The sequence below is a fragment of the Panthera onca genome, chromosome F1 (genome assembly GCF_046562875.1).
Source record: "Panthera onca isolate mPanOnc1 chromosome F1, mPanOnc1 haplotype 2, whole genome shotgun sequence".
Lineage (NCBI taxonomy): Eukaryota > Metazoa > Chordata > Mammalia > Carnivora > Felidae > Panthera > Panthera onca.
The window spans coordinates 57,946,527-57,973,140 of record NC_138355.1 but is presented as its reverse complement, the minus strand read 5'-3'; the positions used below and the strand labels follow the sequence as shown (position 1 = coordinate 57,973,140).

The 26,614-nt window shown below is 37.7% G+C and overlaps 1 protein-coding gene across 4 annotated transcripts in view; it reads right to left on the bottom strand.

Moving 5' to 3' along the window:
* Nucleotides 1-8,431: 8,431 nt before the first annotated feature.
* SPATA17 (spermatogenesis associated 17) overlaps nt 8,432-26,614 on the bottom strand; it is a 197,976-nt gene continuing 179,793 nt past the window's right edge. For 3 of the 4 annotated variants that reach the window (XM_078441042.1, XM_078441045.1, XM_078441044.1), the window contains 2 exons: nt 12,329-12,411; nt 8,432-8,696 (listed from right to left, as the gene is read on the bottom strand). In XM_078441042.1, coding sequence (XP_078297168.1) covers nt 12,331-12,411 — 81 coding nt within the window. In that variant the 3' untranslated portion in view covers nt 8,432-8,696; nt 12,329-12,330. Of the gene's footprint in view, nt 8,697-12,093; nt 12,131-12,328; nt 12,412-26,614 lie in introns of all 4 variants that reach the window. The other variant, XM_078441043.1, reaches the window with a different exon arrangement.

Genomic DNA, 26,614 nt, shown 5'->3' with positions numbered 1-26,614 from the left:
TTTAATGATTTTCAATGCAAATATTGGGGAAAAGGGCCAGATGGAGAAGTACATCCAAATGCTTTCTGAATGCCTAAAATCAATTGTAGACGAGCAAAATTTAGTAGAGCAAATTCTTGATTATACAGGTGGTTGTCACTCACTTTCTGATTTACCCTTAAGGTTTGTATCTTTCTGCCAAGGCTTGTCTTTTATTTTCCTTATTTCTGCAGTAGAATGTTATAAAAAATATAGAATGAGGGATTTTAAAATGTAAAATGTTCTTATTTGTTACTCATGTTTGTAAAATGTGACCTATAAAAGCTAAAATAAGAATTTAATGATCTATGGGATTTTACGTCATAAAAATTACCCTTACCATTTTGTTTACGTATGAAATTTAAGAGTCTTAACATTGTAGTACGAGAAGTTTTGTGTCAAGAGACAGGTATGCATCAAATTTTCTTTTTTTAGGCAGATTGAAATTGTAAATGCATTTATCTCTGAAAATAATGTTATATTATTTACCGTGGTTAAGTGTCCAGACAGTCCAGAAAAGCCTATCTGAATCATAGCCTACTTTTCCTAGAATAAGCATAACATTTTAGAAATAAACTACCACAGATCATCGTATTTCTATGGGGAAAAAATGAGTTCGGAGACTCAACATGGGTAAATAGAAATTGATCTTCCAGCTACCTTATTTCCATTTTCATTCTAAACAGGGGGCGTGGCTACGATGGGCTTTAGGAGGGCTATTATAGCAAGAGGAGATTTAAGATAGGAAGGCAGTTAGTGGGAGAGAAGGAAGATAGGGATGACAAGAAACTATCGGTGTGGAAAGCTGTGGCTGTATGTCTTTGTTCAAACTGTCACCCTTTTTTCTCTTCAGTTATCCCGAGAGCAGTCTGGCAATAAAAATAATAACAATGGTCACTTACTGAGAGCCTGCTGAATCAGAGGCATAGTCTTCAGTGAGGTTTCACTTGAGTCAATCCTCTTACTAATCCTGAGAGGGAAGCATTGTTATCCTAAGTGTTACAGATGAGATAGCTGAGGCTTGGGGAGGTTAAGAGATGTCTCCAGGATCACGTACGTAGAAGTGACAGAACCACCCGAATGAGCCATTCCAGCTGCCAAAACTACCAAGGGACGGAAAAGTCCAGCTCTCGTGGTGCTTTGCGTGGTTCTCACGATATTTTTATAATTGAAATCTTTGCCAACACCTAAAAATGGAGGATTTCATGTAAATATTTCCAGCTTCTCTCAAAGTAGATAGTTTGAAGTCACTAAGCCTGCCTTCTCGTAGGCAAAACCAGGTGGAGCTGAGGAGTGGCTGCCTCTGCAGAGAGAATGGGTGCTTTGCCGGGTTTGGGTTCTGTTTGCCCTCCGTCCCTACACCCTTACTAAAATTGAAGTATATGCAGGAAGGTGCACAATTCATAACAAATACAGCTCACTGAATTCTCACAAATACAACATAAGTGTATCTATAACCTAAAACAAGAAGTAGGACATTACCAGCACCTACACTCACAGAAGGTCCCTTGCGTTCCCTTCAGCTGCTATGGCCTCAATCCCAGACATCAGAGATTATGTCTATTTTTTTCATTTTAAATGAACGGACTAATGTATTTGAATGTATGTTGTGTATTGGTTGGCTTTATAATGGATTATATTTATGAGGCTCTCTATGTTATTGAGAGGAGAAGGAGGAGGAGGAGATAATTTTCATTGTTGTATTCTATAAACCACACTTTGATTTAAAATTTTTTTTTAACATTTATTTATTTTTGAGACAGAGAGAGACAGAGCATGAATGGGGGAGGGGCAGAGAGAGAGGGAGACACAGAATCCGAAGCAGGCTCCAGGCTCCGCGCTGTCAGCACAGAGCCCGACGCAGGGCTCAAACTCGTGGACCGTGAGATCGTGACCTGAGCCAAAGTCGGACGCTCAACCGACTGAGCCACCCAGGAGCCCCACCACACTTTGATTTATGTGTTAAGTTTTTGTGTCTACAGTCAAAAAGTTTCTTCCAACATATTGTAACAATTTATGTTTCTACCAGCTTATTGGGTGAAAGTTACAGTAGTGCTATATCTTGTGATTGCCATTCTTTTAAAATTTTAGCTATTACAATGAGTACGTACTAGTATCTCATTGTGATTTTTAAAAGTTTCTTTGGGCAATCATTAACATATCATAAAATTCAACCATTTAAAACGTACAAGTTAATGGTTTAGGTATATTTACAGATCATCCATCACCATAATCTAACTTTAGAACAGTCCATCACTCCACAAAGAAATTCACAGACATTAGCAGCTGCTCTCTACCCCCCTTCCCACCAGAAGGTAACAACTAATCTACCTTGCCCAATCTGGACCTTTCATATAAATAGAACTACACAACATGTGGTCTTCTGTGACTGGCTTATTTCACTAAGCACAGTGTTTTGGGGGTTCATCCATGTTGTAGCATGTATCAATACGCTATTCCTCTTCGTTGCCTAATAGTATTCCATTGTATGGATATACCACATTTGTTTATCCACTCATCAGCAGATGGGCATTTGGGTTGTTTCTGCTTTAGGGCTATTAGAAAGACTGCTGTTGTGAATATTTTGTACATATTTGTTTGGATTTCTTTTAGATATATATCTAGGAGAGGAACTGCTAGGTCACAGAATATGCATATGTGAAGTTCTAATGGCTATATACGAACAGTTTAACAAAGATATTACATAAAATTATATACCTACCAGTTTACCAGATGAAAGTTACAATTACTCACCATTTTGGTATTGCCATTAAAAAAAAATAAAATCCTTGTTTTAAAGAGTAGTTTTGGGTTCACAGCAAATTAAGAGGAAGGTACGTAAATTTCCCATATAACCCTTGCTGGCACACATGCACAGCCTCCCCACCCCCCCATTATTAACAACATCCCCCAACAGTGTGGCACATTTGTTACAATTGATGAACCCACATTGTCACATCATAATCACCCAAAGTCCTCGCTACTATATGTCTTAACTCTTGTCTCCTCCAAGAAATTTTTCCCAACTATCCCCATTCCATTTTAATCCTATTATTTCTCATTTTAGGCATACAGCAAATAAAAAAAAATTCTTATATTAAATAACCTTTTTTTCATTTTTAATTACACTCCAGATTCTTCATGTCAACTGAACTGAACTCTTTGAGGGTAGCAATTTACTAAAATTTTACTAAAATATACTAAAAAATTTTTGTACTCATATTACTTATAATACAATAACACTTAAAAATAAGAAAGGTTCTTATTGAATCCTTGTTGAACAGAGAATGAGTAAATACCAAGGTTTTGGAAAAATGAGTAAACTACTTAGACTCTAAAAATCACAAAATGATCTTGTGGGGCACCTGGGTGGTTCAGTGGGTTAAGTGTCCGAGTTCTGCTCAGGTCATGATCTCGCAGTTTGTGAGTTGGAGCCCCGCATCAGGCTCTGCGCTGATGACTTAGAGCCTGGAGCCTGCTTCAGATTCTGTGTCTCCCTCTTTCTCTCTGTCCCTTGTGCGCTCTCTCTCTCTCTCTCTCTCTCTCTCTCTCTCAAAAATAAATAAACATTGGGGCGCCTGGGTGGCTCAGTCGGTTAGGCGTCCGACTTCAGCTCAGGTCACGATCTCACGGTCGGTGAGTTCGAGCCCCGCGTCGGGCTCTGGGCTGATGGCTCGGAGCCTGGAGCCTGCTTCCGATTCTGTGTCTCCCTCTCTCTCTGCCCCTCCCCAGTTCGTGCTCTGTCTCTCTCTGTCCCAAAAATAAATAAAACGTTAAAAAAAAAATTAAAAAAAATAAATAAACATTAACAAAAAAAAAATTGTTAAACCTAAAAAACAAAATGATCTTGCTTGTGTTCTCTTCTCTCAGTCAGTGATGTGCTTGGCTTATAATAGTTAAGTATGAATGAAGGACTACATTTTTTAAACACAATTTTTTTATCTTTCTTTCATTCAACTGGATTATTTTCACATAAGAGAGATGTGAAAATTAATTTTTGTTAGGTAGTTGTAGTTTAGAATTAAATATAAATGCCTTAAAATATATTAAGTAGAAAAGACTACTTTCAAGCTGGAAAATAGGTTAACTGTGGAACAATGCAAGCCTAGCAAATAATCATTATTAGATTTTATAACAAGAGCTTGGGCTTCACTTGCAATTTGTATGGTCTTACAGTCTCCCTTATAAGGTGGGCACATTAACTTCTCAGTTTAACATTAAACACACACTCTGTGTTTCCCTTCTGTTTGCTTCAGTGATTTATTCCAACCAGTATGCACAGTTTTGTCATTTCTTAATATGAGGATTCCTCAGCGTACAGACGCCTCACTTTGTGGCAAGGACTGCTAAATGCAATGGCGTCCTAACGAACTGTATTCTGTAGTCATAACTATGAGGCTGAGAATTATAAACTAAACTCATTGTACTGATAAGTGACTACATCTGCTATTACCAGCAGCACGGTGACTTCCTCATCAATGAGTTTAAGTGTTCAGACATGGAAGAATATACCTACTTAGCAATACCCTTAGCAATACCTATGCGAGGGAACCTGCTGGGGACATTGAGCTCCAACAGGAGCAAGGCAAGCATAAGCCTCAGGCCAAGCAGGGATTTCACTCCATACTCACAGGAAAAAGTTTCGAATTATCAACTGGGAGAACAGATAAGAGTTCTGGCATTGTGTGCTTTTTGTAGGACACAACAAATAATCACTTATATTCTCAGTCCAAATGAATGCCATTTCTCTCATTTAGAGTCTTTCATTGGCAGTGGTTTATGAGAGAAGAGTCATTTACTGTAGAAGAGTTAGAAAGCTCATCATTAGAGATGTAACACAAAAGATGTAATGAGTATGGTTTTAGATATGCTCAAAGACGGTTTTAGATATGCTTAAAGACAGATGCTAACTAGAATTTAATTCATGGCATACAGACCAACCCAAACTATATTCTCCAGTGGTTCACTCACTCACTCATTCACCCACTCACTCATTTTTCAACAAAATTTTATTCTGATGCTTTATGTAATGGTTTCTCGTGAACTGGAACTTGGACCAACTAAGCTCTACTGGTTCAGCAATTCTGCTGCGTTTAGGCATCACTATGACCTTAGACAAGTTCCACATACAATTTTGTGATTTTATTAATATCCACCTTTGTTCCCAAAAGGGTTTGAGCCATTTTATGATGGAAAAAGAATAAAATGGAAGAGAACATCAGGGCAAAGTTAAAAAGCTGGAGAAAAAAAAATGTGATTGAAGGTAAAATTAGCACATGATGGACACCACATGGATAGGAGAGGTAGGCCATAAAAGTGGGGGAACAGAGTAAAAAGGGGATACAATCAATAAAAAAGATTCAGTGTTTCCCTAAGCCACAATACTATATTGTATAGATAAAGATAATTAAGGAAAATTACTAATTTACAGGTATAAAAGTTTAGTTTCCAGAAGGAACACTTTACCCAAGCAGCAATCATAACTTGACCTCAGGGTCGACCAACTTAGTGTACATCCAAATCTGTATCCAAAATAGTATGCAACATAACTATAAATGAGACTAATTAAAAATAACATTCCACAAAGTATGCATTCAAATGAGCAATGGTGTCTTTGTAGGCACTATTTCAGGAAGCTAGATGCTATTTTACAGCTCCCATTCCTTGAAAGATTTTTGGAACTTCCTTAACAACATTTATCCAACAGATATTCTGCTCTGCGCCAGGTGCTCTGCTAGAGGTTGGATAAAGGGTATTTATCATGAGAGACAGTTATTTGCCCTCAAAGAAATTAGAGATGGGCTACGGGGAAGAAAGATATTATCTGCTTAACCATAAGAAAGTTGACGAGTATGTTGATTTCAGAAGAACTGGAGATCTAAGTCTGAATGTTCTCAGGGTATATACCTTTAAACATCCACGGTGTTATTAATGTTTTTAATGGGGCCAATATTCATTCAGAATTAATTGGTGAATTATCGCTTAGTTTTGGTCAGACACTATGTCTCACTAACTTTCTTGAATGGCTGATTCTGGGAATGTAGCAAGAAAATTGTATACAAGTTGATGTAGCTAAGTAGTTTTCCGGAAGAAACAGATTGCTTTCCTCAATTGTGTTCTCTAGTAAGATTCCACATCTCAGTCTTCTCTCTACTGAATACAAGGGCATTTTTGGACTTGTCTGGGCACCTCTCTAGTTATCAGGAGCTTATGTAGGTGTCTTTGGGGGAGGTAGTGGTGGTGGAGAACAAAACATGACAAAGACTGGCTATAGAGCACCTGAAGCATTCAAGAGCTTGGGTCTCAGAGATCAAGATAAAACTGGCGTTCTGAACAATGAAATACGTAGCAGTTCCCAAGAAGATATCAAGAGCTAGAATTATTTTTCTTGGGTGTCTATACATATATGGACACAGTGATAAAACTTTGAAGGAGAGGAAGAAAGAGGAAGAAGAGGAAGAGAAAAGAGGAGGAGGAGGGCAATGAGGAGGAACAGGAAGGGGAAGAGGAAAGAAAGAAAGAGAAGTAAGATGCCCTCACAATTACTTTTGTTTATTCCAACAACAGGTAACTTTGAAGTACTGAGGTTATGTAATACCTCATAAAATGCTGAAATGAAAGAATGTGTTCCCAAAATATTGTGAGTACTGGCAGCAGCATTAGAATAAGATTCTAGTATCCTAAGATTATGACAAAAGAACAGGAATCATTTATTCCATTACTGTAAAGTAATATATATATATGTATTCATTTATATATTTATATGTATTCATTTATATATAAAGTAATATAATATATCCTGTTAAAAATTAAAAAAACAGAATAATAATCAAGGAAGAGAGAAATGAGGCTTGGTAGAGTTAGGAAACTTTAAAACCAGTGGCCAGTTATATACTCCCCACTCCATGTCTCTGATAATGTAATTTTGATTTTTATTTTCATTAATTGTTTCTAGAGAAAATGAAGCTTGATAGTTGAATCATCCAGTCTGCTATGCATCCAGTCTGAATGCATAATGTTTCAAAGAAGTCTGCTCTGTTCTGAATCTGGCTACTTCTACTCAGCTTCTTACACTTTATAACACAGAGTAATTATTTACCATCTTCCATTATTTTGTGTAACACATCATAATATATTTTTCGATTCTATTTCTATTTCCCACTCCCAGATGACTGTGAATTCCTCCTTGCCATAAATATTGTCTTATTAAGAAAAGCTTTCACTTTTATGGTGTCCTTGAATTTTCTGCAAACCCATACTTACCATAACTCCCACCATTATTCACCAAATTTGACTCTAAATGAATGTTAACTGTTTTTAAAAAAGTAACACTGAAGATGTTTTAAAAGTGAATCTGGGGGTGCCTGGGTGGTTTAGTCGGTTAAGCATCTGACTCTTGATCTCAGCTCAGAATATGATCTCATAGTTCGTGAGTTCAAGCCTGGCTTGGAGTTCTCTCTTCCTCTCTCTCTGCTCCTACCCCACTCTCTCTCTCTCAAAGTAAATAAATTAACTTAATTTTTTAAAGTAAATCTGTTTCCTATAAAACTTCACAAACCACAATTCCTTGCATAATGCCTCATTATACCAATCAGCTTTAAAATTCCAGCTTAGACACTCAGAATGACAAGGGCAAGGTTATGGATTTAATCACAAGATTTGCCACGTAGCTTTGAAGTGGACAATGTTCAGACTCTTTCTAATACCAGCTAATTGTCTTCTGAGTTTGTACTGAAGTCAGAATCAACAAATATTCACCTACCATCTACAAAATACCTAATAGACTGCCAATTGCTATTACAGATTCAAAGGGTTAGAAGGTGTACCCTAAAATTTCAGAATCTAATCAGTGAGACACTTGTTTTTCATTCAGAAACCACTTATTAAGTGAATTCAATGTGCTAAGCACAACCTTTAATGGCCAGATTACTGTTTCACTCTCTTTGCAGTAGAGACCCGCAAATGCCTTCTCGACTTGAGGGAGGCTACATGTTTCTGGTCCCATACCCACTGGTCTTTGTCTGTGTTCACAAGTTCAATGTCCTGAGGGGGTTCTAATGGGTCTGATGAGTCCCTATTTCTCTCAGAGCGGAGCTGTCACACCATACCACTTCATTCCACTCATACTTTAAACCATTCATCATTCATACTTACGTGTTGGCTGCCTTTACCTTGGGTACCCCAAACTGGCTTCATCCATTGTGACTAGGGCAATGGGGTCAGAATATGGCCACTTCAGGGGAGCCATTTATGGCACTTTTGGTCACCAGGGGCTGTGGTTGTGACAGACATTCTCAGAGGCAAGAGACCCACTATTCACACACTATGTGTACATAGATCCACACTATAATTATGAGCAGTTGGCTATAAAACGTTATAGTTCGTTGAATCACTGTAAGAAGTATGGTTTAAGTGTATTTTCTGTAGGATACTCATTTTTATTTTACTATTATAACTGCAGAATTTTTGAATGAACCAAAGGTGTTTCCAATTTTTTCTTTGGACAAATAAGAGAGAGAGAGAGAGAGAGAGAGAAACTTCAGAGGCTAAAAGACTTGTGTCAAGGTCACTCAGCAGTCACAGAAGTAGAATCCAGGAATCCAGGCAGTGGGGGTCCTTCTATTCCACACTCACGTCACACTTTAACCTCCTTTTTACCTTTTGTCTTCTTTTACTTTCTAAAAACAAAACGGTACAATGAACGAAGAAAAAGAACCCAGTAACAAGAGGTCTCAAATTCTCTATTTAAATCTTGCTCACATAGAGTTAGCTCAGTTAGAAGTCTGGGAGGCTACACCATGATATGATTCATGCCCAGCCCTGCTGGAATTACCCTATTCTTTGATCTCTGTCTACACCGCTGCAGCTCCTGGTAGACATGCCGATCATATGTGCCACCAGACACGTAGAATGCCCAGCCCACCTGCCTCAGTCAAGGAGAAGCAGCAGACTGTCTTCCTACAGGCAAGTGGGTTGTTGTATTATCCTTATTCAAAGGACCACAGAGCCAAGAAAAAGATGCTCAAGATACCTTGGTTTTTGTTTCATTTTATTTTTTGCCGATTCATCATTACTAAATTGGAAAGGGTTATAAATTCACATAGTGTCAAACTGAATGACAAAGTTTCATCATTTCTTATTGAATTAAAAAAGTAACCCCCAAAAGGCACATATATAGCTTATATGCCTGATTATTCCTTTCTCTTCAGATACCTTCTTTTTCCTTACACAGTTGCTAAGACCTTATTTCTTCTGGGAAAAGACAATAGAATTTCACCCCTTTCCTAACTCAGGTGCTGACTAAATGTACTTTTTATTTTAATTTTTTTTTCTCAGCGTTTGAGTGATTTATGTGCCAAATTCCTATGAAAAGGGGTATGGGATTGGGGGGGGGGGAGTACATTGGTTTTCATGCATCATAATTTAATTAAAACAACTCATCTGGCCTCAAAATTTAACCACATTTTAGCAGAAAGATAGCTTGGACCAAACAAAGAAGAATCTGAAAAACTTGGAGAGCACATAATGCAAGACAACTCACACTGATGCCAGACTAACCAATGATTTCACCTTATTTTGCTAATTTTTATTTCACTTGAGTCCTTAAAGAAACTCTTCTGCCTGGAAAGACGGATGTAGCAGTCTTTATGGCAAAGCAGTCTATATCCTCCAAAGGCTCTAGTATAATCCGATTTTTAACAAAGCTGCCTTTAGGAAACTGTAACCACAGGTTACAGAAGTAAGCAGTTATAAAGAAAAGTTAAAGAAATTATAAGGAGTCATATTCTTTTCAGAGAGCAGATTTTAAAATATGTGCGTGTTTAAAATCTAATTCACTCTCAGCCATTTCCAGGCTGAAATCTTAGTGTATTAATCAAAATGGGTAGCGTTGGCTCTGTTTATCCTAAACGCAGACGTGCTAAGGAAAGAAAGATTAATCTGGTAAAGGCATCACTATTCTAATCGGACTGATGGGAAAATGTAGTATGGGTGTAAGAGGCAATGTAGGGTGAATTATAGTGAAGTGATGAACTACCTTGAAGCTGAAGCAATCAAATAGATAGCTCAAAAAATTACTATGGCATCTTTATTCAACACTTTGGGGTAAGTGTCCCCGTCTTGGCCTTCTTCACAGAGAACAGAAGCACTCTGTTGTATTTGCTGAAATTAAATCTTAATAGGAGAGCCTCAGCTAAGGCTGCTACCCTCCACTTACCAAAATTAAACACTAGGCATTAATTTCCTTTCCAAGAAGAGGAGATGACATTTTGATAATATTTTCAATTCACAAAATAGTTCCAGATCCAAGAAAAGCGTTAGCAAACATTTTTTTTTTTAATTTCTATCTCATATTTCCGTCACATATCTGTGCATTGGGCACTCTTTTTAATTAAAAGGAATGTGAAACATTTGTGACTCATCCCTGTCTTCCTTATAAATAACTTAGCAAGTAATTATTTTGTCTTCAGAAAAAAAGATAATTGTCTCTAAATTATGATGATTGAATAGAAGAAAGTCAAGATGTTTCTATAATTGGTAAAGAAGGGCAAGTAGCCCCTATTGGAGTATTTTGTTTCAACACTTTGCTTTTGTCTGATTAGAGGCAAATTTCATAAAATGAGACTACAAAGAGGCATCATCCAAAAAGGAAATCATAATCTCACTATCTAGGGATAACTATTGCTAACATTTTGCCTTTTAAGGATGTATACATATGCATGTAATATGTAAATAAGTGCATGCGTGCTTTTATATATACATACACATTATATATATACATGTACACACATACATTTTTAATGAAATCGACTACACAGCTTCTGTTGAATTCAGCCTTCTTTTCTTAGAAATATATTATAAGCATTTTTTTTTCGAACTAATAGGTAAAGATCTATGTTAGTATTTTTGATGTCTTCAGAATGTTGCATTTCAGGTCCTCATTTATTTAACTCCGCATTTACTGAGGGTTCATGCTGTTTTCAACCTTTCACCATTATAATGGGCTCTATCTTTGAACTAATACCTGAAGTCATACACAAATATGGAAAATTTTATGTAAACCATTTCATCCTGGGGGCACCAGCAAGGCTCAGTCGGTTAAGCACCTACTTCAGCTCAGGTCATGATCTCGCAGTTTGTGAGTTCGAGCCCCGCGTCGGGTTCTGTGCTGACAGCTCAGAGCCTGAAGCCTGCTTTGGATTCTGTGTCTCCCTCTCTCTCTGCCCCTCCCCTGCTCACGCTCTGTCTCTCTTTGTCTCTCAGTAATAAATAAATGTTAAAATTCTTTTGAAAACTACTTCGTCCTGTGAGTCACAGATACTAGATAGATGCTCCAATCTATACCGATACTTTATAAACCTTTGAAACCACAATTCCACTTGGCATTATATGTATGCTTTTGTATTAGCTCAGGATATTTCATATTTTCCTTCATATATTCCCCTTCATATATTCCTTTGGAGTAGTTAAGAGGTAGATATTAGTGTCTACATTTAACATATAGAACAACTTTGAGGCATCCAAAGTTGTAAGTGGGGAGAGAAGTTAAACTAACGTGAAATCTACAGGACCCAAGTTGCTTGGATCTACTCTGTGCTCTTTCCAATGAACCAGTCCTGTTTTTCCCTTGCTTCTTGGTGGGGGAGGCTACCTAGGGAATGTCACCCAGCATGATTTCTCACTGCTGCGCTTTTCCCTCAACTGTAGTCATCTTTGCTGTCTTCTTACCATACCCCCTTTAATTTGGTTGAAAGTGCCACAATCCCTATTAGTCTTACTTTATTATAATCACTTGCTATTCTAAAACTTCTCAGCAATTAAACAGTTTTCACTGAGAGCTTATTTTGTGATCTTGCAGTTTATATGGGTATCTCTGTTCTTTTCTGTACCGTAAACTTTGATAATCAGAGACCTTAGACACTACTTATTTGGAATCCCCTAAAGACAACTCATATTTCAAATAGCACACATACTGAATATAATATTGTATACTATTTTAACTTTTGGACACTATCAGTATTTTTTTAATTGCATTGTGTAAACCTATTTACTGTATTAATTAACTTAAAAGGTTACCTCAGATTTTTGTCAGTTCTCTTCATGTGTTTTGAGTCTATTTTGGAGATTTGAAAAAGAAAATCCATGATTTTTGAATGTTAAAGCCATTAAATCAGAACAAAAGATAAAGTTTTATTATAGATAAATATTATAGCACAGTTTTAAAAATGCTTGAGAGTTAAAGTCAATCTTGTTTGATTTTTAAAATGTTTTTAATATACTTTTTGAAATACTTCTTAGCAAAATAGCATACCTTTATATAATTTGTCCAGCTTTTGAATATAATTTTCCATACTTTGAGAAGAGATCAAATGATGGTAATACGGTTTGGAAATCCTGGGAGGAAAAAGATCAAAGATTACCACAGAGACCTTACTTTGTATTATTATTATTATTATTATTATTATTATTATTATTATTTCATTGTAATTTATATTATATTACACTTTTAGATAGCTATTTAACTGCACTTCACATTTCCTGTCATATCCTCAAATCAGACAAAATTAACAGATAATTGTTATCAGTTGAAAGCCAGAGGTACAGAAGTTTCCTTAAACACATAGCTTGTCATAGTCATGGGTGGCACTATTAAGAACCTCTGAGTGACACAAAGACCACACCTAGTCACCTATCTTAAAGGAGCTTACAATCTAAATTTTTTTACCTTGACCTATAAGTCCCCCCACATAGTTGTACTTTTGGGTCCTTTTAGGACATGACTTCTTTTCCTCTACATTCCCCCTCTTTTGACCCTCTTTAGCAACACTTGCTTACGGAACACATTTCTTCCCAGTCTTTATAGTTATAGACGCCTCCACCTAGACAGCTTTATCTCCACTTATTTCTGTGGCTCATTCCCTCCTTTTATCACATCTCTGTTCACAGAGGCCTTCCCAGACTACCTGTATATATAAAATAGCACTCCTAAAACGCTCTATTGTCTTAACTGGCTCTATTGTCTTAATTGCCGCTCCAGGATATTGAATATTTATTTATTTTGTGTCCCACCTGAGATTATAAGCTTCATAGGAATCGGTGCTTTGTTTTGTAAGAAATAGTTGTTGACTGAATGAATGACATGGGAAAGGTGATATACCCAAATACTCATAACAGAGGGCAGACTGTGGTAAGTACCATAGCATTGATTCAAATGAATGCTAAAGGAGTTTAGAGGGGAAAAATCTTTTTTTTTTTTTTTTTACTCAGTACCCAGAGAAGCAGCATTTGAGTGATACAAATGGATGCTCTTCATGCATGTTAAAAAGGCACAATAAGAGGTAAAGTACTAAATCACCAGTGAATGCTATCGATAAATGGTCAGACTACAAAAAAATATATGTGTCTCCTTGTAAAGGAGACCTATACTTAATGGAGATGATTTGGGATAGTTTTCTTTTTCTTTTTTTTTTTGTTTTTTTTGTTTTTTTTTTTTAAGAAAAACTTGGAAACAAGGACCTTTGCCCTGAGCCCACCTCTTACAGAGTTCATCCATTACAAACACACAAAACATACATGTACTGAAGACCATGCGAGTATCTTTGCCACTAGGGACCTGGCTCTCTCTTCCGGCTAGAGCTCTTAACCCTAATTCTCTGCTTTTAGGACCAACGTTATCCAGGCCCCAGGGAGAAGCCCCACACCTGTTGCTCTGTGTTAGTGAAACAAAAGTGACAGAGCCCAAGGGACATGAAGGCAGTTATGCTTTAACACACACTGCTTTTGAGTATGAAGAGAATTTAAGCGACAGAAACACTTAGATAAAAAACTAATTAATTTGAAAAAAATATGAAAAATGCAACAGAACTTTATATAATCAAGTACTATTTTCCTGTGGTGCCCAATATCCATATTCTTGCTTTCTTTTTAGTTCAAATTGTGATTCTAGAGGTACTCAGGAATCGACACGGTATTTGCAAGGGTTGTCAATGACATAGTAGGAACATTTTGCAGTAGTAAATAATTCATATTACTCTTAAATTTGAATGTATGGAAGTTAGGCATATGTGTGAAGCATGGTAGTGATTTTTTATGTAGGCACACAGAAATCTACAACTGTGAAGAATTTTCTTTTTAAAGTTTCTTTTATTTTTTAAATTTTATTTACTTTATTTATCTACTTTATTTTATTTATGTTGAGAGAGAGAGAGTCGGGGAGGGGCAGAGGAAGAGAAAGACAGAGAATCCCAAGCAGGCTCGGTACTGTTGACACAGAGCCCTACACAGGGCTTGATCTCATGTACCATGAGATCACGATCTGAGCCGAAATCGAGTTGAATGCTTAACCATCTGAGCCACCCTGACGTCCCAAGTGTTTTCTTTTTATAGATACACATGACAATTTATTTTTCAAAAAAACTAAATGAGAGATTAAAGGAAGATGGAGGCGTAGGAGGACTCTGGGCTCACCTCGTCCTGCCGATCGCTTAGATTCCACCCACATCTGCCTAAATAACCCCCAAACCACCAGAAGGCTAGCAGAATGGACTCTCCAGAGCCAAGGTAGACAAGAGGCTCACGGAAGAGGGTAGGAAGGGTGGAGAAGCGGTGTGTGCTACACAGTCCTGCGGGAAGGAGCCGGGGCGGTGGAGGGGCAGCCCACCTGGCAAGGCAGAGCCCCCGAGTCTGGTTTGCAAAAGCGGAGGGGCCGGACTCCATGAGTTCTGACAGCCAGTGGGACTTAACATCTGGAATGTTAAAAGTCAACAGCTCTGCTCTCGGAGAGCACGGAGGGCAAGGGGACGTGGGGAGGGAGAGTTGTTGAGCCCCTGAAGACAGAGCTCAGCTCAGTGGGGGAACAAAGGCGCTGGCCAGCGCCATCTCCCTCTCCCATCCCCCAGCCCCAATCCAAAGGGAACCAGTTCCTGTCACCGAACTTGCTTGCACGGTGCAAATGCCCGTGGATTCTGTGGATCCATCCCTCTGACGGGCCTGCCTCCCTCCCTGTGCTTCAGGGCCCCTCCGGCAGGGGACCACGGACAGCAAAGGGAGTTAAGCCTGCCCCTCCCGCCCCTATGCTTACCTTGCAGATCCACCCTAGCTAATACGCCCTTGGCCAGATCTCATCGAAGCAGCACCACAAGCCTGGCAGTGTGCAAGCAGCCCAGACAGGGGCCACACCACTCCACAGTGAGTCCTGCCCCTAGGAGAGGGGAAGGTAAGGTACACACCAGTCTGACTGTGGCCCCAGCAGTGGGCTGGGGGTAGACATCAGGTCTGACCGCAGCCCCGCCCACCAACACAAGTTATTCTGGACAGCACAGGGGACATGCCCTGCAGTTTGGGGCTATAGCAGGGACTACCCAAAATGATGAAATGGAAGAATTCTCCTCAAAAGAAACTCCGCGAAGTAGGGACAGCTAACGAATTGATCAAAAATGATTTAAGCAATACAACGGAACAAGAATTTAGAATAATAGCATAAAATTAATCTCTGGGCTTGAAAAAAGGATAGAGAACAGCAGAGAATCTATTGCTACAGAGATCAAGGGACTAAGAAATAGTCATGAGGAACTAAAAAATGCTATAAATGAGCTGCAAAATAAACGGAGGTGACCACAGCTCAGACTGAAGAGGCAGAGGAGAGAATAGATGAATTAAAAGATAAAATTATGGAAAAAGAGGAGTCCGAGAAAAAGAGAGATAAAAAAATTCAGGAGTATGAGGGGAGAGGTAGAGAACTAAGTGATGCAATCAAATGGAACAATATCCGTATAATAGGAATTCCAGAAGAGGAAGAGAGAGAGAAAGGGGCTGAAGGTGTACTTGAATAAATCATAACTGAGAACTTCCCTGATCTGGGGAAGGAAACAGGCATTGAAATCCAAGAGGCACAGAGAACTCCCTTCAGATATAACTCGAATCGATCTTTTGCACAACATATCATAGCGAAACTGGCAAAATACAAGGATATAGAGAAAATGCTGAAAGCATTCTGTGAGTGAAATGTTGCAAGGACCACAAAGTACCAGAGACATCCCTACAAGCATGAAACCTACAGACATCACAGTGACTCTAAACCCATATCTTTCAATAATAACACTGAATATAAATGGACTAAATGCTCCAACCAAAAGACATAGGGTATCAGAATGGATTAAAAAAACAAGACCCATCTGTTTGTTGTCTACAAGAGACTCATTTTAGGCCTGAGGACACCTTCAGATTGAAAGTGAGGGGATGGAGAACTATCTATCATGCTACTGGAAGTCAAAAGAAAGCTGGAGTAGCCATACTTATATCAGACAAACTAGACTTTAAATTAAAGGCTGTAACAAGAGATGAAGAAGGGCATTATATAATAATTACAGGGTCTATCCATCAGGAACAGCTAACAATTATAAATGTCTATGCCCCAAATATGAAAGCCCCCAAACATATAAAACAATTAATCACAAACATAAGCAACCTTATTGATAAGAATGTGGTAATTGCAGGGGACTTTAATACCCCACCTACAACAATGGATAGATCATCTAGACACAGGATCAATAAAGAAACAAGGGCCCTGAATGATACATTGGATCAGTTGGACATGACAGTTATATTTAGAACTCTGCATCCCAAAGCAACAGAATATACTTTCTTCTCGAGTGCACATGGAACATTCTTCAAGATAGATCACATACTGGGTCACAAACAGCCCTTCATAAGTATAAAAGAATTGAGATCATATCATGCACACTTTCAGACCACAATGCTATGAAACTTGTAATCAACCACAGGAAAAAGTCTGGAAAACCTCCAAAACCATGGAGGTTAAAGAACACCCTATTAAAGAATGAATGGGTCAACCAGGCAACTAGAGAAGAAATTAAAGAATATATGGAAACAGATGAAAATGAAAATACAACAATCCAAACACTTTGGGATGCAGCGAAGGCAGTCCTGAGAGGAAAATACACTGCAGTCCAGGCCTATCTCAAGAAACAAGAAAAATCCCAAATACAAAATCTAACAGCACACCTAAAGGAACTAGAAGCAGAAGAGCAAAGACATCCCAAACCCAGCAGAAGAAAAATAAGTAATAAAGATCAGAGCATAAATAAACTATATAGAATCTAAAAAACTTGTAGAGCAGATCGATGAAACCAAGAGTTGTTTTTTTTTTGAAAAAATAAACAAAATTGATAAACCTCTAGCCAGGCTTCTCAAAAAGAAAAGGGAGATGACCCAAATAGATAAAATCATGAATGAAAATGGAATTATTACAACCAATTCCTCAGAAATACAAGCAATTATCACAGAATACTATGAAAAATTATATGCCAACACACTGGACAACCTAGAAGAAATGGACAAATTCCTAAGCACACACACACTTCCAAAACTCAAACAGGAAGAAATAGAAAACTTGAACAGACCCATAACCAGCGAAGAAATTGAATCAGTTATCAAAAATCTCCCAACGCATAAGAGTCCAGGACCAGATGGCTTCCCTGGGGAATTCTACCAAACATTTAAAGCAGAGATAATACCTATCCTTCTCAAGCTGTTCCAAAAAATAGAAAGGCAAGGAAAACTTCCAGACTCATTCTATGAAGCCAGCATTTCTTTGATTCCGAAACAAGACAGAGACCCAGGAAAAAAAGAGAACTACAGGCCAATATCCCTGATGAATATGCATGAAAATCGAATTCAACAGCATATAAAAAGTATTATTCACCATGATCAAGTGGGATTCATTCCTGGGCTGCAGGGCTGGTTCGACATTCACCAATCAATCAACATGATACACCACATTAACAAAAGAAAAGATAAGAACCATATGATCCTGTCAATCGATGCAGAAAAAGCATTTGACAAAATTCAGCATCCTTTCTTAATAAAAACCCTCGAGAAAGTCAGGATAGAAAGAACATACTTAAACATCATGAAAGCCATTTATGAAAAGCCTGCAGCTAATCTTGTCCTCAGTGGGGAAAAACTGAGAGCTTTCCCCCTGAGATCAGGAACATGACAGGGATGTCCACTCTCACTGCTGTTATTTAACATAGTGTTGGAAGTTCTAGCATCAGCAGACAACAAAAGGAAATCAAAGGCATCAAAATTGGCAAAGATGAAGTCAAGCTTTCACTTTCTGCAGATGACGTGATATTATACATGGAATAGACTCCACCAAAAGTATGCTAGAACTGATACATGAACTCAGCAAAGTCACAGGATACAAAATTAATGTACAGAAATCAGTTGCATTCTTATACACTAATAATGAAGCAACAGAAAGACAAATAAATTGATCTCACTCACAATTGCACCAAGAATCATAAAATACTTATGAATAAACCTAACCAAAGATGTAAAAGATCTGTATGCTGAAAACTATAGAAAGGTTATGAAGGAAATTGAAGAAGATACAAAGAAATGGAAAAATATTCCATGCTTACGGATTGGAAGAATAAATAGTGTTAAAATGTCAATACTACCCGAAGCTATCTACACATTCAATGCAATCCCAATCAAAATTGCACCAGCATTCTTCTCAAAGCTAGAGCAAGCAATCCTAAAATTTGTATGGAACCACAAAAGGCCCCGAATAGCCAAAGTAATTTTGAAGAAGAAGACCAAAGTGGGAGGCATCACAATCCCAGACTTTAGCCTCTACTACAAAGTTGTAATCATCAAGACAGCATGGTATTGGCACAAAAACAGACACATAGACCAATGGAATAGAATAGAGACTCCAGAATTGGACCCACAAAAGTATGGCCAACTAATCTTTGACAAAGCAAGAAAGAATATCCAATGGAAAAAAGACAGGGTCTTAAACAAATGGTGCTGGGAGAACTGGACAGCAACATGTAGAAGAATGAAACTAGATCACTTTCTTACACCATTCACAAAAATAAACACAAAATGGATGAAGGACCTGAATGTGAGACAGGAAACCATCAAAATCCTAGAGGAGAAAGCAGAAAAAAACCTCTCTAACCTGAGCCACAGCAATTTCTTACTTGACACATCTCCAAAGGCGAAGGAATTAAAAGCAAAAATGAACTATTGGGACCTCATGAAGATAAAAAGCTTCTGCACTGCAAAGGAAACAATCAACAAAACTAAAAGGCAACTGACAGAATGGGAAAAGATATTTGCAAACGACTTATTGGACACAGGGCTAGTATCCAAAATCTATAAAGAACTCACCAAACTCCACACCCAAAAAACAAATAATCCAGTGAAGAAATGGGCAGAAAACATGAATTGACATTTCTCTAAAGAAGACATCCAGATGGCCAACAGACACATGAAAAGATGCTCAACGTCACTCCTCATCAGGCAAATACAAATCAAAACCACAATGAGATATCACCTCACACCAGTCAGAGTGGCTAAAATGAACAAATCAGGAGACTATAGATGCTGGAGAGGATGTGGAGAAATGGGAAACCTCTTGCACTGTTGGTGGGAATGCAAACTGGGTGGGTGCAGCCACTCTGGAAAACAGTGTGGGGGTTCCTCAAAAAATTAAAAATAGATTTACCCTAATGATCCAGCAATAGCACTGCTAGGAATTTACCCAACGGTTACAGGAGTGCTGATGCATAGGGGCACTTGTACCCCAATGTTTATAGCAGAACTTTCAACAATAGCCAAATTATGGAAGGAGCCTAAATGTCCATCAACTGATGAATGGATAAAGAAATTGTGGTTTATATATACAATGGAATACTACTTGGCAATGAGAATGAATGAAATATGGCCTTTTTTGCAATGTGGATGGAACTGGAGACTGTTATGCTAAGCGAAATAAGTCATACAGAGAAAGACAGATACCATATGTTTTCACTCTTATGTGGATCCTGAGAAATTTAACAGAAAACCGTGGGGGAGGGGAAGGGAAAAAAAAACTTAGGGAGGGAGGCAAACCATAAAAGACTCTTAAAAACTGAGAATAAAATGGGGGTGGGAGGGAGGGGAAAATGGGTGATGGGTATTAAGGAGGGCACCTGTTGGGATGAGCACTGGGTGTTGTATGGAAACCAATCTGACAATAAATTTCATTTAAAAAATAATAAAATAAAAATAAAAATAAACTAAATGAAAAAGTTAATTTTATTATTTTAGTTTAAACTTTTGATATTTATTAATTATATTTATCCCTTATTTTGATATAATAGATAATTCTGAATTAAATGAACTCATTTGATATAATAGATAATTCTGAATTAAAATAACTCATTTTTAACGTGGTAAGGTCCCTTCCCTAAGGAAAGAAAAAAAAATACCTCAAGGCAACCTGACTATACACATATGTGACAACTTCCCTCACAACCTTGTACCATGAGACCACTTAATCAGACTACATGTTTGTGTGTTACCATATATGGGAGACAAAGAAGTAAAAAATGTATTTAAAAAACTACACCACGTGGTGATTGGGGCTCAGTTCTTTGTTAAGAACCCAACTGAGTGCTGCCGGTAGGAATAAAGTTGCTTCCTGGAAAGAAAAGCCTCGGTGTCAGGACTCTCTGTGTAAGAATCCTGCTACATTAAAACATGGAAATAAGTTAAAATTTTTGTTTTTTACACTTACTTTAATTTATACTTGATAAAAATGTATTCAAACTGTGTATGTTTTAAATAGATTTATATTTTCTGGGGCATCTGGGTGGCTCAGTTGGTTAAGCGTCTGACCCTTGGTTTTGGTTCAGGTCATGATCTCACGGTTTCATGAGTTCGAGCCCCATGTCGGGCTCTGTGCTGACACTGTGGAGCCTGCTTGGAGCCCTCTGTCTCCCTGTCTCTCTGCCCCTCCCTCATGTGCGCTGTCTCTGTCTCTCTCAAAATAAATAAATAAACTTTACAAAGTCTTAAATAGATTCACATTTTCTTTTAAAATCCAGTTTATATCATCATTAATAATGTAATAATAATTAGATCAAAATCTTCGTTCTAAAAATGTAATTAAATAAAAAAGGGGTGCCCAGGTGGCTCACTGGGTTAAACATCCAACTTCGGCTCAGGTCATGATCTCATGGTTTGTGGGTTTAAGCTCCACATCAGACGATGTGCTGACAACTCAGAGCCTGGAGCCTGTTTTGGATTCTATGTCTCTCTCTCTCTCTCTGCCCTTCCCCCACTCATATTCTGTGTCTCTGTCTCTCTCTCTCTCAAAAATAAACAAACATTAAAAAAATTAAAAGCAAAAACAAAATAAAAATAAAATTAGATAAAAAAAATAAAAATATAATCAATGACTCTGCTGAAATAAATATAAGAAAATAAATTATATACACTACATAATTATGTATAACTTATGTCTTTCATCACTCACCCAAACATTACAGACCCACCAATAGATAACTGAGTCATGGTAACAATTATTAAATCCTCGTCTTTGATATTTTGCCAACTTTTGGTCTTAATTTTACATGGAGCTCTTGGTGCTCTGGCCTTGTGCTCTATAAAAGTTAGAGGTGAGCATACTCTTCACATGCTTGCAGACCTATTCAGCTGACCTCCACCCTCTTCTTCTCCAGACACAGAATGCTCTTCCTCCAAAGGCCTTACTTTCCAACCTTTCAAAATCATCTTTGCATCTGTCTTATGAACCACTTTCATAGTCTGAACACCTGTCTAGAAGTAGCAGTTTCCCAAACTGATAAAAAATGGAAATGGTGTAGTCTGAGGTTTCTTTATCTCTTACATCTCAGGTAGTTCTCCACATTTGACCAAAGTATTCTAGTGCTGATTAGGCTTCCTTCGTACTAACGCTTTCCCTTATTACGTAGGTAATTTTTTGTTTCCGTCAGTAATATCCCTAAGAATGTTCCATTATTTTATTTTATTTTTTTACAGAGGGGAGTTTTTGTTTGGTTATTTTCTTTAAACCCTGTTACCCTGGACCCCGTCTAATCACTGACTTTTGACTTTTGACAATGGTGGTGTGACATAGTACAAAGGGCTCTGGCCTGGTTTTGGGGCCACTGATTCATTTGTCAAACATGAGCTGGGCCCCACACCAAGCTCTAGCCTACCCAGAACCATGTGGGAATCCCTGCATTACCATTTACTAGTGTTCTCAGCTTGGATGAGGTCTTCACTCTACTTGAATTTGTTTACTCATCTGGACTCTGGTTTCTGAGTCCAATATGTAAAAAAGAGTTTGGAAGTCATCACTCCCATCACATCACGGCAGGAGAAAGTTGAACAGATTTTAAATCAATTGTTCTTAGATCCATAAACAAACTGAGTTCACAGGACAAACTTCCTCCTTGAAAATGGGAGGGACAGGCAGATACAGAGGATCACAACTTATTGGGAGGAGAAGTTCACGAAGAGAAGCACACTGAAGACAATACCCCACGAACACGTTCAACTGTAATTGACAAATTGTTGGTGGCTCAGTGTAGACTAGTTGATAGTTAAGAACTCTGAAGGGTCCTGTAATAGGAGGGCTCCTGTGCTGTCCTGAGATTTACCCCTAGGAGGTCCACTGGGTTCTCACTGTAAACTCACTCTTGCTTCCAGCAGAGGGGAAGGGTTAAAGTAGCCATTTATGAATATTCCCAGAGCGCTCTGGTCTCTTTAACAAGTCCTATCCTAAGTGAAACTATTTTACCGGCCTGGGGGATCATCAAAGCCTGACCAATCTGAGGGAAGAGAAATACCCAACTAAGGGTCACTAAAAGACTGAGACCTAATCATAGGACTATACAACATTTTCCCTCCCTACAACTTACCACCACCTCATTAGGCTCCTGTATGAAAACAAGGGATCACAGCCAAAATCATTACAAGCCTGAGACCCTATTTAAAGAGTCTCTAAGCATACTCAAATAAAACAAGGAAGAAAAGAAAAAGGACACTGAAGAAAATTTTAACTCTGATACCACAGCTATAGCAAACAGTAAATAGCCTAATTCCTTGGCAGAAAACATAAAAGCTCATACTAAAGGCCTGTGCACTTTAGTTCTTTTTACTTAATATACCATGACTAGTGTCTAACAAAAATTTAAAGCTCATGCTAAAAGCCAAGCAATAACAAAAACACCCAAAAAACCCAAATCTGAAGACACAAGCCAAACATCAGAAACAGACTCAGATATGCAGGAATTTTGTAATTATAAGGCTAGGGATTTCACTATGATTAATAATAAGCTAAAGGTGCTGATGTAAAAAGTGGGCCACATGCAAGGACACATAGGTAATGTAAGCAGAGAGACAAAAACTATAAAAAAAGAACCCAAAGAAAGACTAAAATTCAAAAACACTGTAATAGAAATAAAGAATGGCTCTGATGGATTCATCAGTAAACTGGACACAGATGAGGAAAGAATCAGTGAGCTTGAAGACAGGTCAGTAGAAACTTACAAAATTGAAATTCAAAAAGAAAAGAGAATGAAAAAGTGAAATAGAATGTGCAAGATATGGAAGATGTTCACAAGAACTCATCACATTAGGTTTAATGTATGCATACTGGGAATTTCAGAAGACATAGAAAAAGGAACAGAAAAGAACATTTCAAGTAATAATGGTTAAAAACTTTCCTAAATTGATGACAGACATGAAACTAGATTCAGAAAGCTGAGAGATCATGGAAAATTTACACTAAATCATGTCATACTCAAACCGCAGAAAACCAAATACAAAGAGAAAAATCTTGGGGTGCCTGGGTGGCTCAGTCAGTTGAGCATCTGACTTTGTCTCAGGTTATGATCTCGCAGTCCATAAGTTTGAGCCCCGCATCGGGCTCTGTGCTGACAGCTCGGAGCCTGGAGCCTGCTTCGGATTCTGTGTCTCCCTCTCTCTGACCCTCCCCTGTTCATGCTCTGTGTCTCTCTGTCTCAGAAATAAATAAACATTAAAAAAAAAAGAGAGAGAAAAATCTTGAAAGAATCCAAATGGTAAAAAACCACCTTATATACAGAAGATCAAGTTTAAGAATGACATTGAACTTCTCTTCAGAAACCACGCAAACAAGAAGACAGTGGAGTAAAAGGTGTTGAAAGAAAATAACCAACACCTACAATTCTGTACCCAGAATTAGCCTTCATGTAAAGGAGAAACAAAGACTTGCAGACAGACACATATTTTGATGACAAATGAAGAACTCTGTCACAGGCACAGCTACTTTGCAAGAAAAGCAATTTCTTTTCTAAAAAAAGAAAACTTTGAAGTTTTCAGAGAGAAGGAAAATGATACAGGTTACAAATGGGGAGCATTAGATATGAAATAAACGAAGGTAAAATGAAACCTTTTGTTTTCATTTTTCTTAATTACCTTTCAGGTACCATCTTGTTCAAAATAATAACAAAAATATAATCCGTGATTATAGGTTATAGATGAGGTAAATGAATGACCACAATGTTGTAAGGGAAGGCAGGGAGGAAGGGATTGGAAATAATCTGTTATAAGGTAGACAAACTATGTAGGAAGCAGTATAGTGTTATTTGAAAGTGGACTTTGATTGGTCATAAATGTATATTCCAAACTCCAGAGCAAACACTAAAAAAATTTTTGAAAGAAGTATAATTGACAAGCTAAGAGAAGAGAGAAAATGGAATCATATAAAATGCCGAATAAAACCAGAGAAGCCTGAAAGGGTGGAAAGCAAAAACAGAAACAAAAAATGAAGAATGTAATTGATGAGAACAATGTAATTGATGGAAAACAGTTACAGATACGGTAGATATTAATCTAACTATATTAACAGTCACTTTATGTGAAGAGTCTAAATGCATCAATGAAAGGCAAAGACTGTGAAAAAAAAACAACTTTATTTATTTATTTATTTATTTATTTATTTATTTATTTATTATTAGAGAGAGTGAGAGCACACACAAGCAGGGGAGAGGAGCTGAGGGGGAGAGGGGGAGAGAAAGAGAGAGAGAGAGAGAGAGAGAGAGAGAGAGAGAATATTAAGCAGGCTCCATGCTCAGCACAGAGCCTGAGGCAGGGCTTGATCTCACGATGCTGGTATCATGACCTGAGTCGAAATCAGTAGTCAGACACTCAACCAACTGAGCCACCCAGGCGCCCCTAGACCCATTTTAAACAACAAATACAAACAGACTAAAAGTAAAGGTATAGAAAAGATATACCATGCTAACATTAATCAAAAGAAAGCTGGAGTAATGATACTAATTTCAGACAAAATAGACTTGAGAGTAAGGAAATTATCAGGGATAAAGACCGGTATTTCATGATAAAGGGGTCAATTCTCAAAGAAGACATAACAATCTTCAATGTGTATGTGTCTAGCAACAGAGCATCAAAATACATGAAGCAAAAGAGACAGAAGTGCAAGGAGAATTAGTCACTGTAGTAGTCACCCCTTTCTAAGTAACTGACAGAGCCAGCAGGCAGAAAATCAGTAAGTCTATATTTGAAAAGAACAGCTATCAATCAGCTCTGTCTAACTGACATTTATAAGACTACTGTATCCAACAGCCAACATACGCTATTTAAAAAATTATTATTATTATTATTATTATTATTATTATTATTATTTTTGAGAGAGAGAGAGAGAGAGAGAGAGAGCATGAGCAGGGGAGGGGCAGACAGAGGGAGACACAAAATCTGAAGCAGGCTCCGAGGTCAGAGCTGTCAACACAGAGCCCATCGTGAGGCCCAAACTCACCAAACCATGAGACCATGACCTGAGCTGAAGTCAGACACTTAACTGACTGAGCCACCCTGGCATCCCCAGTCAACATATTCTTAAGCTCACATGGAACATTCACCAAGACAGACCACATTCAAGGCTATAAAATGTATCTCAACAAATTTAAAAGAGTAAGTGTCATACAAAGTATACTGTAATATCGCAACGGAATTAAACTGGAAATCAATAACAGAAAGAGAACTGAAAAATCCCCAAATATTTGGGGATTGAACAAAATACTTCTAAATACATGTAGGTCCAAGAAGAAACATCAAGAGAAATAAAAAAATATATTTCAAATTAAATGACAATTAAATTACAATTTATCAAAATTTGTAGGATGCAGCAAAAAGAGTCCCTAGAGGGAAATTTATAGCATTGGATGCATATAGCAGAAATGAAGAGAGATCTAAAACCACTAATTTGAGACTCCACTTTAGAAAACTGGAAAAGTAGAAATTAAATTGAAAGTAAGCTGAAGAAAATAAAATCAGAGCAGGTATCAATGAAATTGAAAACAAGAAATCAATAGAGAAAATCAACAAAACCAAAAGCCAGTTCTCTGAAAAGATCAATAAAATTGATAAACACCTAGCAGGCTAAGAATAAAAAAAAGAGAAGACACAGATTACTAATATCAGAAATGAAAGAGGGATCATCCCAACTGACCCCACAGACATCAAAAGGATAAAGGAATATTATGAACAACTCTATGATCAAAAATTTAATGACTTAGGTGAAATGGACCAACTTCTTGAAAGACACAATTTACTACAACTCACACAAGGAGAAATAGCCTATCTGAATCAACCTATGTCTATTTTTAATAATTTTTTAAATGTTTATTTATTTTTGAGAGAGACAGAGTGCGAGCAGGGTGTGGGGGCAGAGAGAGAGGGAGACGGAATCCGAAGCAGGATCCAGGCTCTGAGC